Source organism: Pipra filicauda, unplaced genomic scaffold (assembly GCF_003945595.2).
Source record: "Pipra filicauda isolate LSUMZ 115617 unplaced genomic scaffold, ASM394559v2 scaffold80_size11013439_pilon, whole genome shotgun sequence".
Classification (NCBI taxonomy): Eukaryota; Metazoa; Chordata; class Aves; order Passeriformes; family Pipridae; genus Pipra; species Pipra filicauda.
This window is the reverse complement of record NW_024104987.1, coordinates 8983854-9002103: the sequence shown is the minus strand read 5'-3', so window position 1 is coordinate 9002103 and position 18250 is coordinate 8983854. Positions and strand designations below refer to the sequence as shown.

At 42.0% G+C, this 18250-nt stretch overlaps 1 protein-coding gene across 3 annotated transcripts in view; it reads right to left on the bottom strand.

Annotated features, from left to right (window-relative positions):
- Window positions 1–18250, bottom strand: part of TBCD (tubulin folding cofactor D) — a 118550-nt gene that overhangs the window by 62367 nt on the left and 37933 nt on the right. For all 3 annotated transcript variants that reach the window (XM_027715648.2, XM_039390352.1, XM_027715649.2), the window contains one exon: window positions 5079–5235. In XM_027715648.2, coding sequence (XP_027571449.2) covers window positions 5079–5235 — 157 coding nt within the window. The remainder of the gene's footprint in view (window positions 1–5078; window positions 5236–18250) is intronic.

The window sequence follows — 18250 nt, the reverse complement described above, 5'->3', positions numbered from 1 at the left end:
CTTAGAACAGGAGTTACAAATCCTGCTATTGAAATAAAACACATTTTAAAAAGGCCTGTGATGGCCCTGCAGGAGCTCACTTTACCCAAGTGCCTTCAGCACACAGCTCTCCTCGGGAGGAACACAACAGCACAAAGCCATTCTCCATATTTCATCATGGTACAAGACATAGCTCAGAGCAATGCTTCAGATTTCCCCAGTTCTGCAGGACAATCCTGCCCTGGAGCAAGCTCCATCATCCATCCAGAGCCACACCTGCCCGTTCCCCCCTCCTGCCAACCCAACACGCACTGCAGGGAAGCCACGGCCACCCTCCTGCCCTGCTCCCACTGCGTGTGCCAGGGTTCCAGCCCTGCTCCCACTGCGTGTGCCAGGGTTCCAGCCCTGCTCCCAATGCGTGTGCCAGGGTTCCAGCCCTGCTCCCCCTGTGTGTGCCAGGGTTCCAGCCCTGCTCCCCCTGTGTGTGCCAGGGTTCCATCATCCCCCCTCCCTCAGCAACCACCAGGGATTGATTACCCACCCCAACCACAGGCAAAGGAACCTCCACTCTGCACAGCTCCAAACAATGGAGATAGCCAGCAACCATTTAATCACTATAATTGTCTAACAGAGCAGCAGTATGTTTTCCTTTTTATTTTTTGTTTGGGTTTTAAACAAAACAGTTCAGTTCCTCAGTGTGTGCACCTGCCACTTCACAGACAGCAACTTCCACACCCAAGGGGGCAGGAATCAAATTACCCCTATTTCCAAGTCATTAAGTTCTGTTTCACTTTCCTCACAGGTTAAGCTTAAGAGGAGAGGTGCATGTAGAGACTGGGAGAGAAACAAAGCTCAGACAAATGGTGCTTTTATAAAGATATGTTTGAACAGCAACTTCAGTGCCTGCATCTCAAAAAGGAGGAACACTGCCCTGCAAAAGTGAAGTTTCGTCCACACTGCCAAGAATTTTCTTTTTGTGGTCCTGTAGTTTGAATAGATGAGGCAAGATTTTAGAAACCAGTTAAACTAGACTTTAACAAACTATTAAGCAGATGGGAGCAAGTGGATCTTGTTGAAATATGGATGGGGAAAAAACACTGCCATGTAAAAATATGAGCAAGTACAATTAGAAATACTCTTGGACACATATTTCTATTAAGTGTTCTCTTTTTTCTTTCTTAAAAGAGTGAGAAGGTCAGGAAGGAGAAGGGCTGATCTATGATCTACAGCAATTCCAGTTTGTAACTTAATTTTACCACTTAACAGAACATTCATAAGAAATCAGTGAAGAAACAGCTGTCACTGAACATGGAGACAGATATTTCTTTTAAAGCACTGTTAGAAATTTTACTAAAACAATGTGACTTTATGCAGTTTAAAGTGATTTTTCACTAGTCCGAAGTGAAGTATTTATGTCCCTTGACTATTGAAAACACAGAAAAACAATGTTTTTCCATTACATAAAGATACAAGAAAAAGAAAAAAAAAAATCTCCCCACCCCGAAGTCCCCTCTGCTTTAATCTGTAACTGCTGTTAGGGGGATGCAGGGCAGGACCCAGTTTATGTGGCACTTCTGTATTTTGGTACCTAGGTGGGTCCCACGTGCCTCCAGCAGCTGAACACGGAATGCAGGATAAGCCTTCTGCAATTCCTAGCACCAAGCAAAGCCAGCACTTCAGGACTGCAATCACTCACTGCAGGTTTGGAAGGGGTTTACTGTTTTTCTCTAAGAATCTCCCAGCACATATTCTTATCCAGGCAGATGTTTTTTGCTGTGTAGTTCAGCTCACAATGGATATTATGCACTTTGTTTCAAGATGCTGAGTTCTGCATTTTTTTAAGGGTAGCAACAATTTGCTTGTGGCTAGAAGTATGACTCTTCTTTAAGTAAAACAGTGACACACCTAAGGCTAGATTTAAAAAAAAGCCGGGTGTAATTATCGGCTTGCTGACACAATAGGTGAAACTGTGTGTCATACTTTATTTGAATATTTTTTTTTTCCACCATTTCTCTTTGGAGTGGCAATTCTACCTTCAGGAGTTGATTACATTCAGAAAAGGTATGGCCACCAGAACCACACAGCTTTTTAAGTAAAGCCTTATATAGCGTTAATACTTGCCAAAATACTTCTCTGCTCTGCTCTCAAAACAACAGCTTCGTTGGAAAACTAAGACATTACAAACCACACCACCTTACAGCTGTTCATGAGCAATTTTCAGCTTCCCCTTGGCTGTCCACCCTGTTTTTCACTCCATTCCACCAACTTATTCCCAACAACTGAAGTTGTCATAGCTGGAACAGCCACAGCGTTCACTGCCATTACAACCACAGGCAGAGGGATATCAATTATTGTCACTTGACACTTTCCTAAAAAAAAAAAAAGAAGAATTTGTTTCCAGAACAGGCCAAGGGACAGGAACTTCTTCAGAAACACAACTTCCTTCATACTTGTCCACGAGTTGCCACCAACAGCTTCGTGACAGTAAAACAAAACAGCACAAACCCCAAGAAATCCCCAGGGTGAGCTTGCAAACAAACCTCTGGAGAGCAACACTGCTTTGCAGCACAGCAGGGTGGAAGGAGTAAATGAAATATATTGCTCAAAGCACCATGAAAGAAAAATTCTGATAAACAGAACAGACCAGAATTCTGAGGAAGGGAAGGCCAGAACACCCACAATTGGGCTTTTTTTAAGTTTCACAAGCAATAAGCTTGATAGATCCTGAAAGAAAACTTAATGTTGTCCAACTCAGAGGATGGAAGCAGAGATTTTATTTTCATCAGGCTGCTGACCAAATCTACAAAAATCACCAGATTTGAACCAAACTTTAGTATTGGTATGGCTATACTTGTCCTGAAGATTTGCTGGCAGTGAGAATATAAATGTAACTCTGCAGTGAGAATTTCTCTCTAACATCTAATCTAAACCTCTCCTAGTTTAAAACCATTCTCCCTTGTCCCTATGCAAACACAGAGTAGACTTTGGTGTTTATCATATTTGTACAAACACATCTTTAGGAGCCCTCAGTTAATAATTTCACACCATATATAATTTACCATGAACTCAGCTAGAAGGGAATTAAATATGACCCTTCAAAACAGAATATCTCTTTAATTTGCTGTGGCAAATATCACTGTTTCTAGCATGCCTAAGTGAAGCTGGGTTATTCTGGAGTTCCACATTCTCTTTCCAAAAGTTATCCCAAAACAGTGGATGGCATCACATCCTAGCACAGCTCAGTGTTACCAGACTCCTCTCCTTTAGTATCCGTGCCATTCCAGATGGAACATCACCAGAACAACATGAAACTGTTTTATCAGAGAACCAGGCTAAAATGTCTCAGCATTTGTCTGCTCACTTTGGAAAAAAGAAGAAAAACAGTGTTTGGCCTTCAGAAGTTCAACAGCAGGTTCTTAGAAAGATTTTATCAAGGTCTCAAAAAACCCCAGAAGCAAGTATCACACAGGTCAGAGACCTGTTGGGTGACCCTGCATTGAAGGGCCAGCACTGGAGAGTGAGGCTACAAGGATGAAGAACAGCAGAGACCAGCCAGGGCACAGTGCACTGGGATCAAGGAACAAAAATGGATTGATTTACAGGCTGTCTCAAAAGAACTTTAAAAATAGGTTTTAAAGAAGAAAGAAACAGCCACATATTCTTTGGAAACCTGCTGAGCTCAGTAGGTAACTGTGTTTCCAAACCAGGCTTTTTGGATGACACTGAAATAATTCTGTCAGCAATCTGAAAGCAGCCCCTAAAAATTCAACCACATACACAGGAGCACAGATCAGTGGATAGTCCAAACTTTTTTTTCCTTTTAAAAAGATAATACTAAATGACCACTGATCAAAATTCCTCTGATAGGGACAAAGATGCCTGAGTTGCTGCTAGCAATGGTTGTCCTAAAAGTGTGCCAAGAAAAACTGTTAGAAGCCACCTCTGTGTGTTTGCAGTGCAAGTCACCCATTAAAGACACCTCAAATGTCAGCCAGTGTGTGGCCAACAAAAAGACCAAACACCAAAGAGAGAATCCCACAGGCAAAGAGGCAGGGAAAGCATGAGACAAAAGAAAAAAGGTAAAACCAGTTTGTATCTGCAAAAATATTCACAGTATTAAGTGAAAAGATGCACCAAGTTCCAGTCCACCACTGCAGTATTGCAGATTTGGAAATATTTTGAAGATTTTACTTTTGAAAGTCTTTTGAAACAGAAACCACAGACTGAAAAAGAACTACACACACATGCTTCCATCCACTGCTAAGTGGGGTACTGGACTGGGCTACTCTATAAAACTACAGGATATCAAAAGAGAAAACAAATTCTCTCATGTATTCAATAACTTTAACTAATACACGTCCTTATTTATAATAAACCCTCCATTATTCAAAAGTGCTGTGTTACTAGGAATTCAGAATCACTGTGTAAAGTTCTTAGCCCTTTGAGAAACTGGAAGTGGTTTTGTTATTTACTCAAAATAATCTTTGAATGGGAACACTTCAAAATGAAAATTATAAATTATATGGAAGAAGAGCTGAAGTGCAGTTTATTGTTCTAATCAACTTGCAGGCTGTAAGCTGCCAGTAAAGACCTACTTTATTCTTTGCACAACACCCATCTGACAAAGTTCAAGAAACCCTGGATCATTAGGAACAAGTGTTCGCCTGAAAAGCTAAGGAGGAACTTCTTCCATAAGTCTTCTCCTAATATTCCATGTCTTTATGACTCCATAAAGCAACTCCCCTGTTTTAGAGTGGTTCATTTCTAACCCTACTGAACTGTGGTTCCAAAACTTCTTGAACTGCCAGAATTTTGCTGAGCTCAGCACAAGAGTGGGTGATCAAGCAGGACAGGACACCCTGCCCCTGCCAAAGCCTCCACTAATTTCTCTCAACCTCCTTACAGTGAGTTTCTTTGGACTTTTCCTTGGTTTTCCTACGACAGATGGACAGAAGGAAACGGAGTCACAAGGAAACACTTCGATATGGAAAGGAAACACTTCATGTCGTCGTCATCCCGCCCCTACTCGGCTCTTCACTTTTAAGCTGTTCAGTGTGCCTGTTAGCAGACAGGCTGATTTTCAGCAGTTCAGACCTTACCTGGAGATGTGGCTGATGAAGGGTATCAGCTCTGCGGGCTCGTAGGCGCGGGCGAAGGCCCAGCACACGTAACAGGCGGCGTCCCTGACGTTGGAGCCCACGCTGCAGGCCCCCCTCTTCTCATCGTAGGTCAGAGCCTTCAGCATGACAGGAACGACTGCCAGGGGGAAAAAAGGGACAAAAGCAGTGGTCAGGAGCAGCAGGGAACAAAAAAAAAAAAAAAATAATAAGGTCTAAAAGCATCCAGTGACCGCTGGAGGAAAGACACAGGGTGGAGTTGTGTGTCCTGAAAGAAAAAAGCATGTGACTCTCAACACAGACTCACTTTAAAGTTGATTAGAAAGAAGAGTTGGGTTTTTTATTGCACTCTTTTGCTTCTTTAACAGCAGCAGTTTTTTTATTTCCTTCACATGTAGCTCAATGAGGATTAAGGTAAGTGGGTACATGAGAAGTAGCACTGATACAATTTATTACTCGGTGAGACACGTTCAAAGTGATTTTAAAGTGCAGAATTTTAAGGTGTCCACTTTTAAAGGAACTGGACTTCAAATGTTACAGCAACATCCATCACTACAGAAATAATATTTCTTAAGAAATACAGTGTTGAAAATACCATAAAAGAATCAGTATCCATCTACTTGCAGACAACATTAAGCACAGCAGAAGTCCTAATATGTTAAATTCTTATTAATTAACATAGTTTGTCAATCATTAATATATCAATCCCGAAAGGGACTTAAGTACAGTTTTTGCAGTATCTTAGAGCCAAGTGACACATTTGACATCATTCTTGCATTAAGGAAGCTGTGGTGTTTCATTCCCCACAGAGCTGCTATTTGGAGTATTTTAGGCTTGAACCTGTCTGTGCTGCTGAACTGCACCCATCAGAAAGAGAGAATATTGATAAAGCTGCAAAATAACCTAGAAAAGCAGACAGGTGGGATTTGCTGTCATTGCTCAGACATCTGAAACATCAGTGAACTACACACCTCGTCACCAGCACAGAATGATTTTATGCAAAACCAGAAGCCTTTGATGAGGGAGAACAGCAGATCCCACCACCCCACCACACTCCCAAAAAAGTCTTCTCCCATCAGTCAGGTTAAATCAATACCCCCAACATATCAACTTCTGTTACACAGCGAGGAAATAAGAAACAGATATTCACATCCTGAACAGCCACACACACAGATGACACACACAGATACAGAGCTTCCAAAAACTGAAAGAAGAATTCTTTTACTGAGTTCTAGTAACAGATTGCCACAGTTCAAGAAATACTACATGAATGCAGGGCTCCCCAGAGGGCCTTCATTTGGTATCTGCACATCCAGATACCAACTCTGAATATACCTCTCTCTAGATGACACAACTTCAATAAATTAATGTCTGCAAAAACAACAGCCTTTAGAAAAAAAAGAAACAACTTCTCTCCCTGTTTTCCTCCTTGTATCAAATTTATCAAATGCACCTTTCTTCCTTAGAAAATACTTGTCACAAGGTGATCCCATTAATAAGAAATGGGATCACTGAGCTGTATTTCATTAGTAATCTGTGTCTGTATATCCCTGAGTGGATGCAATCCCAAAATAATTAAAACTTCAATGTGCAGTTCATCACTGTATGCTGCTGCTTTTACCAGAAAGATACAGACCACAGCTGGAAAAGGGAAGTGTTAAAAGGCTGTTTAACTTCATTTTAAGCTGCTGAAGGAAATAAAGCAGTAATTAGAGGCATGGACAAGATATGGCTATTAGAAGCACAGGCACTACACAGGAAGAAGGGCAATTCCTATTCAGGATCAATGATAACAGCAAAGACAGATGGATTTTTGGACACTTCCCAGTTCCGAAAGAAACTGCAATGGAAATCTTTAAAAATGCTGCCTAGCTTGTTTTGGAAAACTGCTGCATCAACTGCTGAGAAAAATGGAATTTGCTGGTTCTACAGGACACTCAGGCAGGCGCCAAAGGCAACTTTGCAAAGCTGCTGCACATTTCCTTCAGTGCAGGGCGAGCACTCCAGCTCCTTCCAACAGCTGTGAGCACATTCCCACTGCTGTGCAGGGAAGGAAGGAGCAAGGAGGACCCACGAGCAGCTCCTCACATTTGTAATGTCTGTATGACAGAAAAAAAAAGTAGTGTGATTTTTCAACTCAGGGCATTAATGTCCCAGATTCCAGGGACAGCAGCAAACGGCACCCGATTTACCAGGGGCGGGGATGCTCCAGGGGCTGTTACTTGGAGCAGCTCGAGCTCTCACACCTCTCTGGTGTCCTGTTCTTACATCTGGGACTCAGAGCATCGCTCTGGAAAAGTCACTGCAAAGTCTGGAGAGCAAAGAGGGACAGTGAAAAGGAAGGAAGTAACAGTGGGGACTGGGAAGGTGGGAGAAATAGGGGAAACAAGGTGAAGTGTGTAGAAGTAAGGGCTGAGTGAATATAAATACAACAACAAGGGAAATACTGATCTAGGGGTCATCTGGTAAAGTTTTGTGCTGTCACTGGTTGAATGTTTACTGGTGAACTGTGGACTGTAAGAAATGCTATGTAAAATCTGCTCCTGACAAATGTTTGTGGGTTTGAAAAAGTGGGTTCAGCACTACACTTCCTGCTGGTATTCAAGAGTCATAAAACTCCAAAATTCCAGGTTTCACTTTATTCCTTACCCTAGAGTTCCTCAAACACCATGTCAAATTCAGACCTAAAATCAATTTACCCCCAAAAAATCAAAATAAAACCCCCCAAAACTCTAGAAAAAACAAGTCTTCCAGAAGAGACTTATTTCAGTTTGGTAGGGTAGGGACATAATTCTTTGGTTTTGAAATTAGGAACATGCCTTTTTTATTGAAAAGTAGGAGGCTGGGAGATACAACAAGGAAAAAACCACAGACTGTTACCTAATTTTGTAAGCTTAACTTCACAAGTTTAACTTTACAAGTTACCAGTTCTTTCACTGACCCACAGTTTTTTTAAAATTTTGCCATCAAAACCAGAGGATAAATAGTGTCCACTCTCCAGCTAATCAGTAAAAGAAAATCCACCTGTTTAGGCCTGTGAATGCTCAAGAAAACACAGTCACCTTTACCTGTAGCCTGGAGGTATCAATAAGCACCTGCTTCACCCCACCCTGCCTTGCCCAACAGCGTCACTGCAGTTGCAGCACAGCTTTGCTCAAGCCTTGGGAAAATAAAGAAACAACTTCTGGCTTCAAAGCATTGCAAACAACAGGGTTTTCTTCCCTCCCCCCCCCCCATATTGGAGACAGGTTGCACAGATATTTTGATTTTTAAGATTTTACACAGCTGGATGCTCAGCACCTTTCAGTGAGAGACCTGGTAAAGGAATTGTGGCAGATGTTGGATACTGAAAGGTCACATGAATGAAAAAAGCCTCATACTATTCCTTTAAACACAGACTTTAAACCAACCTCCACTTTAACCCAGCCATCTGGAGGCCTATGTCACTTGAACTCCACATTGTAATTCTTTTTTTTTTTTAATTTATTGCTATGTTTCTCATTTAAAACATACAAATACAGCAGTCAAACAAGCAACCAACAAAAACCTGTTCCTCAGCCCCAGGCCTTGTCTCCACAGAAAAATTACAAAATGTCAAGTCAACCCTATTTTATTTAAAACAGATTTTCATTGGATCTGGAGTTAAATGAGAAGTGTCTAAATTTAGTGTAAAACTAAAATATGTAGCTTAAAACAGAGCAAGCCAATGTTATCTCTTAGACAAGTATTACGTTTTTATAGGGACTGTTTATGCAGAAAAGCTGTCTCAATTTGTAAAAGATATATTGCAAAATCTTCTATTTTAAAATTACATGAGAAAAAAGTAATACAGAAAGTGGATGTCTGCTGTTGCTGAAGGATGTATTGTGCACAATGTCTCTACAATTAATGAATTACAAAGCTTTAACACAGTTATATATTCAATACAAAGAACAGTAATTTTATTCTTTGAATTTTTCTTCAACTAAACTCATTGCAGAAGTGCCCTTTGTGTGCCTCAGGCTTAAAAAAAAAAAAAAGTGCAGCCAGCCACATTTAGAGTTTATCAGCTTCTCGTGTGTAAAACAGCACACCCATTGCCGTTGTTCAGATGCTAAAAACAGAACTCTGGCTCCTCCCTGTAAAGAATGTCAAGTTTGGGACCTCTCACTCCTACATGGCACCCTGACCTCTGTTGGAAAGAGAGGCAGGTCCTAATTGGAACTTTGTTGGGGCTCTTGTACTAATATTTACTGTACCAACATAGTTCAGGTTAGGCCCATTATCAGAAATAAGTATTTGTTTAACGTTCTGCCAAACGTTAATCCTGATTAAGAATTAACTGATCCCTGATTTGTTCTTGTTTTCAATACAAGGTGTTGACTCCAGAATTTGCTGCTTCATCCAGAGGATAAATCTTCCAATGAGGACCAGACAATGAGTGTGTTGCTTTGGCTGTTGAAAAGTTCTCGGTGTTCCTGTGAGATGCTCCGACATCACATCCCGAAGGGCAAGTGCCTGAAAACCACCCACGGATGACCTCTCCTCTCCCATTCCTGCCCCCAGGGCTGACCTCGTTAGGAGTTTGCCAGGGAAGAAGGAGGGAAGATACCAGAGCTCCTGCAGGCTCAGACTGAAGAGCTGAAGTCTCTGAACTGCCACAACCTTCTCCCCATCCCCGATGCTGAGCCCACACGAGATCCACACACAAACCCAACCTGCATTCTCTGCCCCGTGACTACCAAGGGCTGTGTCTGGCTGGCTGCAATCTCAGTTCAGTCTCTCGCTATGTAATGAATTAAGAGAGCCTTTAATTATATGCTCACGTGGTATTTTTTCCATGGAGCTATCTCAGCCAGCCCACAGGACAGACCTGCTCCGGCGATGAATCACAGCGGGGTAGCAGCAGGAGGTTGTTGTCTGCCCTGCTGCTGAGGGAGGAAAACATGGAATGCAAAGGCTGGCTGTCAGGCAGGGAGAAGGGGGTGGTGGTTAGGTTGGATGTTGCCCCAAAGACTCGCTGTTTGATACCAGGCACGTTGCTTAGACACAGTATTTAAAGGACCGGACGGCGGCTCTGGTTTCGCACCCGCCGCAAAGAGCTACAGGCAGGGCTGCACAAGGGCCACCACGCTGACAGCACTGGGAGCTTTGGAGTGTGGAGAGGGGCCAAGCAGGAAGCAGATGGATCTGGATTTTGGCCAGTCCATCCCACGTAACACAGCCATAAAACCTCAAAGCCCCCCTACCCGGCTGTGCCCAGGCCGGCAGCCGACACAGGACAGTATTGAAACACAGAGTGAAAGATGTTTTGGGGACTCATCTACCCCCAAGGCCCGACAAGAGACCTGCACAGAACCTCACAGCTGACAGAGCTCTGCCTCTGACTGAACCAGCAGCAAACTGCAGTTTAAGGACATGAAGGAACAGGCTTGCAGAGAAATCCTACGGAGCAAATGAATTACCTACTCTGAAGGAGTATAAAAATTCTGTAAACTCATAACGCTGCATGTCAGAAAAGAAAGATCACCCAAGAAAGCCCAGCCTTAAGGCTAAGAAGATTGTGCAATACTGAGATAAACCCCACGGTGAAAAAGCCAGAAGCAATTCATTGTCATTTATTCCCTGCTCAGTGTTTACCCCATCTCCCAGTGGCGCTGGGGGAGGGACCTTCCCCGCTGTGGTGTTTCTTCTTGCTCATACCTGCTGGCTAGTGAAAAGAAAAAAAAAAAAAAAAGAAAAATAAATCTGCTCTATTTATAATGCTTCCTTGCTAATTTGAAAACTATTACGGTGACATAGGCATTATTATAACTTTTTAAAAGACTCTTTTCGAGACCGTGCATCATTTTTGAAGTTCACCTGCGTATTAGAGAGAAGGAATTCTACCATAACCAGCCTTTCAGGTTTGGGTGTTCTCGATTTTCTAAGAGTCCACCTAAGACAGGTAGATCTTTTTTTTTTTTTTCCTTCACTTCTTCCTGTATCTATGATGAAAAGCACCTGGAGCTTTGCCAAAAGCCTCACAATTCACCACTGCTGCAGAACACACCAACGGGCTGCAGGAGCCTGACTTCCTGACGCACCATCCCTCTCCCCCAAACCCTGCCAGCTGCAAAGCCATAACAAACAACTTGCTCTGGAATATGAAAACACGGGAGGCAATCCTTAAAAACAGAGTATGTAAACAAGTTTAAGAAGCCACATAGTAGATTTCTGTAAGACTATTTAAATCTAAGTTAAACCTACTCCTAGATGGCATCTGAAAGCAGTATTGGCTTTACTTCTGTTAGGGGTTGTTTTAGTCTTTTAATAAATGGAGCAGCGAGCTTGGACTAGCAAAAATGCCCCTTTTTTCACTGCTGCTTACACATTTTTGCTGCTCCTTTGATTCTGAAGGTAGTTTATGGACAGCAGAAATAAAGGCTGGTTTTGCAAATAGATTTTTCACTCACCATATCTATATTTTCCATTTATTCTGAGATTAAAAAAATCAAATTCCAGATTCGGATCAGCTGCACTGACCCACCAGTATCAGATTCCTGAATTACCCATTATCTGTGGATCCCATCAGCCTTATTTCCTTCTGTTCAAACACTGCTTTCAGTGTTGCCACAGTTTAAAAAGGAGCAAGGGACTGTTGGACTGTTCCAGTCTATTCCCTGTGAATGGGTAAGGGTATTTAAGAAAGCAGAAAGATCAAAAGTAACATCTTCCTGGCTGGAATACTCCCAAAATAAGCACTAATTCACTGCAAGTGTAACCACAAGGTTCTCCCAATCTTTTTTCCCTGGCTCTCTTTTCTTCAGTGATGCACATGTTTTCAACCTTAACTTTACACATATGTGATTTTATAGCAAAAACAGGATCACACAATGCACAATGAGCATAGAAACCAGAATTTATCTTGATGAAACTCTAAGAGTTCTACCATGGATTGAATTTGAGAGGGTCCAGCAGAGAAGGCCCAAGCCCCTGTGGCCATGGAGCAGTCACAGCTGTGACTATTTGGTGCTCAGCAAGTCCTTCAGTGACACCAGAACATTCTTCACCTCACCACCAACATGTTCAGAAGGCCCAGGAAGGTTCAAGTTCCTCTACATGACACACCTTATTAGCTAGAAAGTTTATACTGTGCTGTCATCAAGAGAAATTTTAATAACGTCCTTTCAGAAGCAAACCAGAAATTCAAGTAAACTAGGATTCTCTTGTTTGTTTAGTATTTATCCCCACCCAATTAAATAAAAAACCCCTAGAAATAATAGTCTGAATCCTACAAAACCACAAGTACAGCACAAAACAAAAGCTGTGAAATCATATTGAAACCACACCGAAATGTAAGTTTTTGGTTCTAACATACACTGTACGGTAAGAAATGTTTCATTCTGGAGTGCTGCAATTCCAGAAACTCACACAAATATCTAAAACCTTATTATCTGATTATTTGACTTATGGTTATTTTGCTAAAAAAGCCCCATTTGTCCTACATGCAAATTTAGCTGCACAATCCCTTCTAGAAACAACTGAAATTTTTCAGCTAAATGTTGACATGTTAACTTTGAATTCAAAACCATAACAGACAGCTCAAGAACTGCAGCATCAGAATGCTTTTAATGGAATGAAATAAAAAACTGTATTTTATTTGCTGGTTTATATTCCCCACTATAAAAATCTATTTAAATAGTAGACAACATATAGTAGTTATATAAATATTTATAAAATTTGACATGTTTCAGGAAATAACTGAAAGCTAAAAACATGTTGAGTCCAGGAGTATTTGTTCTATGCCTCCCTGTTCTCTGGTGTGAGCAGCATCACAGCAGCACCAGGTATATTCCTCAAAGAAAAATGTGTTTATGTATCTTAGAACTGCACATGGCACAAACTGGGTCCTACTGCTGGATTTCATCAGAAAAGTTCCAGCATGGTGAGAGAACTGGCTCAGAATCTCTGGTGTAAGTCTTGAAACTAAAGCAGAAAAGGAAATAAACATTCTACATGAAAAACACTTTTAAAATAATATTTTAAAATACATTTGGAAAGGGAATTGTAACCAGGAGGTCAGGCAGAAACTGAAGATGCATTTTACATCCCTGTGAGAATGACTGGCAGGGAAAAGAGTGATCATTAAAAACCCTCCCTTATAAACAGTTTTGCCTACAGTCCCAATTCCTGCTGTTTCCCACTTCCCCCAAGATGTTTCACTGCCCAAGGGCGAGGATGGGAACCCGAAGGAAGATCATCCTAGTTCCAGGCTAAACACTAACAGCACAGGCCACAATAAATATCTAAAAATGGGATCTGCAGTTGCTATTAACTGCTGAGCTTTTATTCTTTTCCCATACAAGTAATTTGCTCCAGTAATCATGAACAAGTAGCTCCCAAACACCAGCAATCTGCCCAGACGTATCTCCGGAGTCAGAGGCTGGATCGTCATGAAAAACAAAGGCACATTTCAAAGGTGTTATTCAAAAAGCATTAAGACTAATAACTATTCATATGGGATAGAAAAAAATAATTATGAGAACACTGCAGCAGAATCGGGTAGTGTTTCGGGGCATGGCGTGAGTTGCAATGATTATTCACATCCATTTGCCCCCTTCTGGGAATGCTGTGGAATAACCCAGCCCAAACATGCTGAGAGAGAGCCAAATCCTTCGATAACTTAGGCTCAAGTGATCCAAGAAAGAAAAAAAGGACCTGAATGTTTAGCCAAAGCCACACACCCAGACAGAGGACTCGGGTGACACAGGCAGAAGTGAGCACAGCTCCAAGGTGGTTCCTGCAGGTGGGAAGCTGAGCTTCTCCAGCTCCATGTCTATCAGTATCCCCATTTTCCTATGATTATTCTGCTCTCCTGGCATAATTAACAAGCTCACAAATTGGTAAGGCATCTCTAGAAAGACCTGGAAAAGCTGTTGATGGCTGACAAAAAACCTCTGATCGACAGAGGTGGAGCCCAACCAGCAGCACAACGTGGTGCCCAGGGCCAGTCCCGGCTTCAGAGCAGGAGGGTGGGAACTCTCTGATTAACATGGAGTTGGTAAATGACTGGAGAAACACTTGGCACATGCTCAGACATCCAGGGAATGGAATTTTGCAGTGCAAGAGGAAAACAGAACCGAGGCAAGCAGTGTATCCACGACATGTTCAGTTTATCCCATTTGGATGCAGGGTTTTTATGTGTGATATTTTCTGCTTAGTGCTAAAGCTGAGCCAAAAAGTTCATATAAAAGCACAAAAAAGGAAGTGTGTAACATTTTTAGAATGGCAGGTTTATGCTACAGAAATTAAATTCCACTACAGCTAAACAGCCATTGTTTGCTACTGAATTTCAAATAGAACCTAGAACAAAGTATATTCTACACCAAAAAAACCAAAGCTTCAGCCCTCCAAAAATATAAAAATAATCACGTTTTAGGAAAAAGGCAACTTGTGAGAAAAATATCAATAAATCCATTAAGAAGTTAAATATCCTCTGTGTCAATCCTGGTGCTCTTAATTAGTCTGACACACTCAGGTAAATGAAAAAGGTTTTACCAACAGGAGACTGGGGTCACTTGATTAGACACTTGGGATGTGAGTAGAGTGAGTTAACACAACTGTTGAAACAACATCACTGCAGTCATCATTTAGTATTTCTAGAAGTTTGCACAAAGAACTCTTGTGGTCCTGTTCTGGTGTTGACCAGTGAATCTCTTCCCCCAGATTTGGATTTTTAACCCCATGCAAGGGAGCAGTTACATGAGCTGTTCTTGATGTTCTAATTCTACTTTGCTCCCAGCTGATTTCAGCTGACCTGACTGATACCATCAACTTCCAGGAAGTAGCTGGATTTAAAACACAATTTTCCTTTGATCAGTGCAGCAACTGGACATCCCATCTCCCCTCCACATACCAGATCAGGGAAGGGGGACAGGGGAGAAAGGGGGAAAAATAAAATCAAAGTTTCAGTTCTGACAGCTCAGTCACCTATACTGAAGGAGTCCATCCTCTAGATGCCACAAATTGCAATTTTCTTTCAAAATAAAAAAAGCTGATCTGACTTTTTCAAAACCTGCCTGCAAAAAAAAAGACACCCAGTGATACCTTCCTTCAGCTACAGACAACACACAAAGTGATCCACATTTGCAGGAGGAAAATGAGGATGTTGTGTAGATCCATGTGGCACCCAAATTACTGTCACCACTGAGCAGGGACTGCTGAGAAAGCAAAGGGTTTGTCTCCTTGGGGCTTCCAGACACTGCAAGACCTTTCTCTGCAGGCAGTTTTCTAACAGACAAATTTTCTTCAAAATATTTTCCAACTAAATGGAAGAATGATGGACCATAAACACTCCTGTTATTCCATCTAAAGCCAAAGGATTTACAAACCACTAGTGAGTAATGTGACAGTAATATTACACCTTTTTACACTGCTATGCTGCATCACAGGACCATAAAAATAATTTAAAAATAAATTAAAAAACCCACACAAGAGCTACTCTTTTACCTTAAAATTAGTGCTTGCTTGTAATTTGATTTTTTTTCCAGAAAGTTACACCAGCACAGCAAGGAGAAGGACGGTGACCTGTGTACCCACATAGGGAAGTAGATGTCTGTAAATAATTCCACCAAGCCAAAGGCAACACCTTTAAAATTATTTTTAAGACACTGCTTTAGAAACTGATTTTGAAACAACTTTTACCCACTGCCTAAACTGGTTTTGTAGTGACAATTTCCTTATTAATTTTCATTTAAAAGACCACACTTCTGCCACGTATAAAATTCATCATACTTCCCTGGTTTAAAGTTTCAATAATCTGCAACTGTCTTATCTATAGAGCAGTGGGTGAAATGAGAGGGTTCCTGTGTTCATCCAGCTGAACTTCAGTTTTGAACAGAAGTTTTAACATCTCAGTGATATTAGAATTAGTAGTCCCTTTGTTTACACATTAACAGGAACGTTTTTTAGACAGAGCCACAACTATCAAAAGATTTTCCTCTTTTACCAACCTGCACAGGAGAGGGTATGGTTTCCCTGAACAACTCAGCCCTGTCACCAGGAGACTGGCAATCACACTAATAAATTTGTCATTTACAAACCCTAAAACCCAGCTAAAAGCCAGGCCCGGCACTAATCAGTGGGTGATCAGTTGACTTTCTCCCTTCACCGCTGGATTTCACAGCTCCTGAGCAAACACACAGCCACGACAGTCAATCCCTCCTGCGGTGACTCCTTTCCCTTTCCAGGACCTGCACATTTGGCTGTCGATTATAGGCAAGCTTTGGCAGGTTCCTGTGGCAAGCGAGCTTGGAGTCAGTTCAGTCCCGCCTTCGGAAAGGAGACTCGTGAAGGACAAAAAGATTTAAATAAAAATGAAGAGGGGGGAGGAAAAAAAAACAACCCAGCGAGAATATTAAAGCTGCGAAAGCATTCAATAAAAAATTGTCAGCCTCTATCAAAGAAGTGAAACCCTATTTGTAAGCTTTGCTACCCGCCATGTAGAGTCAGTTCTGCTGCCCACGAGTCACTTGTACAGAAGTTAAAATATCCTCAGTGTTAACTAAGACATTTCTGACCCCACAACCGCCTCCCAGAGGAAGAGCCAGCTGAGAGGCAAAGGTGGTTGTTGGAGGGCACAGGAGCTCTGTTCGATCCCGGGGTGCTGAGGTAATGCTGGAGGAGAGCGGTGGACGCAAACAAATGAATCGTAGCTGCAGGCTGGAGTAATATCAGGTGCATCTCTACACCCCGAGGGCTCAACTCCTACACGCTCAGGTCCCTCCCCTGGAACAGCCTCCTGCAGTTTCACTCAGGGCTCGGGCAGAGAACAGGTACTGCTCTCACAGCAGTGACAGCTCCAGCTCAGCCGCGCTCGCCACAGCCCTCGGACACCCCCGTGCCTGGTAAGTCCATTCCTTTAGAACATTTCTTGAAATGAAGGGTGTTTGTGTCCACATCTAAGGAGGAAATGCGAGGTGCTCGGTCCCCAGCTGTCCCAGCAGCCGGGGTTACTCCAGCAGGTGCACTCACGGCACCACTCTCAGCTTTCAGCAGAAACTTTCAACAGGAGATGGGAATGTTTTAGTCTTAGAGAAAATCTAACTCTTGCAAGTTTTTACAGTGATTCACTCTTGTTGGTGCAAAGGGTTTTTTAAGCACCTTTTTTTTTTTTTTTTCCTACAGGGAGTTAATGTATTATATTGAAGTATGAGAAAAAGCTGTATAGCTTAAAAATGCTGTGCTTGCTCTGCCAACTCTGCTTCACAGAGTCGTGTCGAGTACATCTGAAAAGCTCCTATGAAAATAAGGGGCAATAGCTTTGATTTATTAATTTTTCCAGCTTCTGGAAATTTAGCAGAAAATTGGATTGTTTTCCCTTTTCTAGTCAACTGAAGCGTATTAAGACATTGATTTATTAACTAAGTATGTGCAAAGATTTTTACTCCTCACCCACGCTGCCTGAGCAACTCAGTTAATCTCTGCTTCTGTGCTTCCTCTCGCTGGCACGGACACACACACGGAGCTCCTGTGGGTCTCTACCTTCCACACACACTCCCTTCCCAGCCCACTGCTCTCACCCACATTTCCTCCTAATTAACAAACAGTTGCGTTAAAATTTATCTTTGGGTTCGAAGGACCTGGAAGTTTAGCAGGGAGGGGTGGTTAATCGCTGGAAAATCTCAGCTAGAATAAAACTCACAAATCTAGTTCTTGCAACACCCTGGGTAGGTGACAATGGCATGTCCTTGGGTTATGCAATAATGCCACATCACAATATTTTAATTATAGCATGTCCTTCAAAATGTTCCACCCCAGTGAGTCCTCCTGGTCAGAGAGATCCACATCACCAGAAGGAGCCTGCAATAATAATGGGGTGGGCATGACCAGCTGTTACGTACTTTGCTGAAGCAGTGTCCTAAAAAGAAATGTAATTACTGTCCCTGCTTGTAATAAAAGACATTTTGAAATTTCCTCTTTGATCAACTGGGCATCTTAAACAATCTGGACTACTTAAAACCCTAAAAAAACAACATGCACAGATCTGTATGCACATATCTCTGAGTGTGTATGAATACACATGTGCCTATGTGTGTATACACTTCTCCCCACGGACATTTGTGTTGATATATTTACACACACACACAATGTCCAACTACATTCCTGCTTTCTGAACCTGCCAAGAGGTTAAA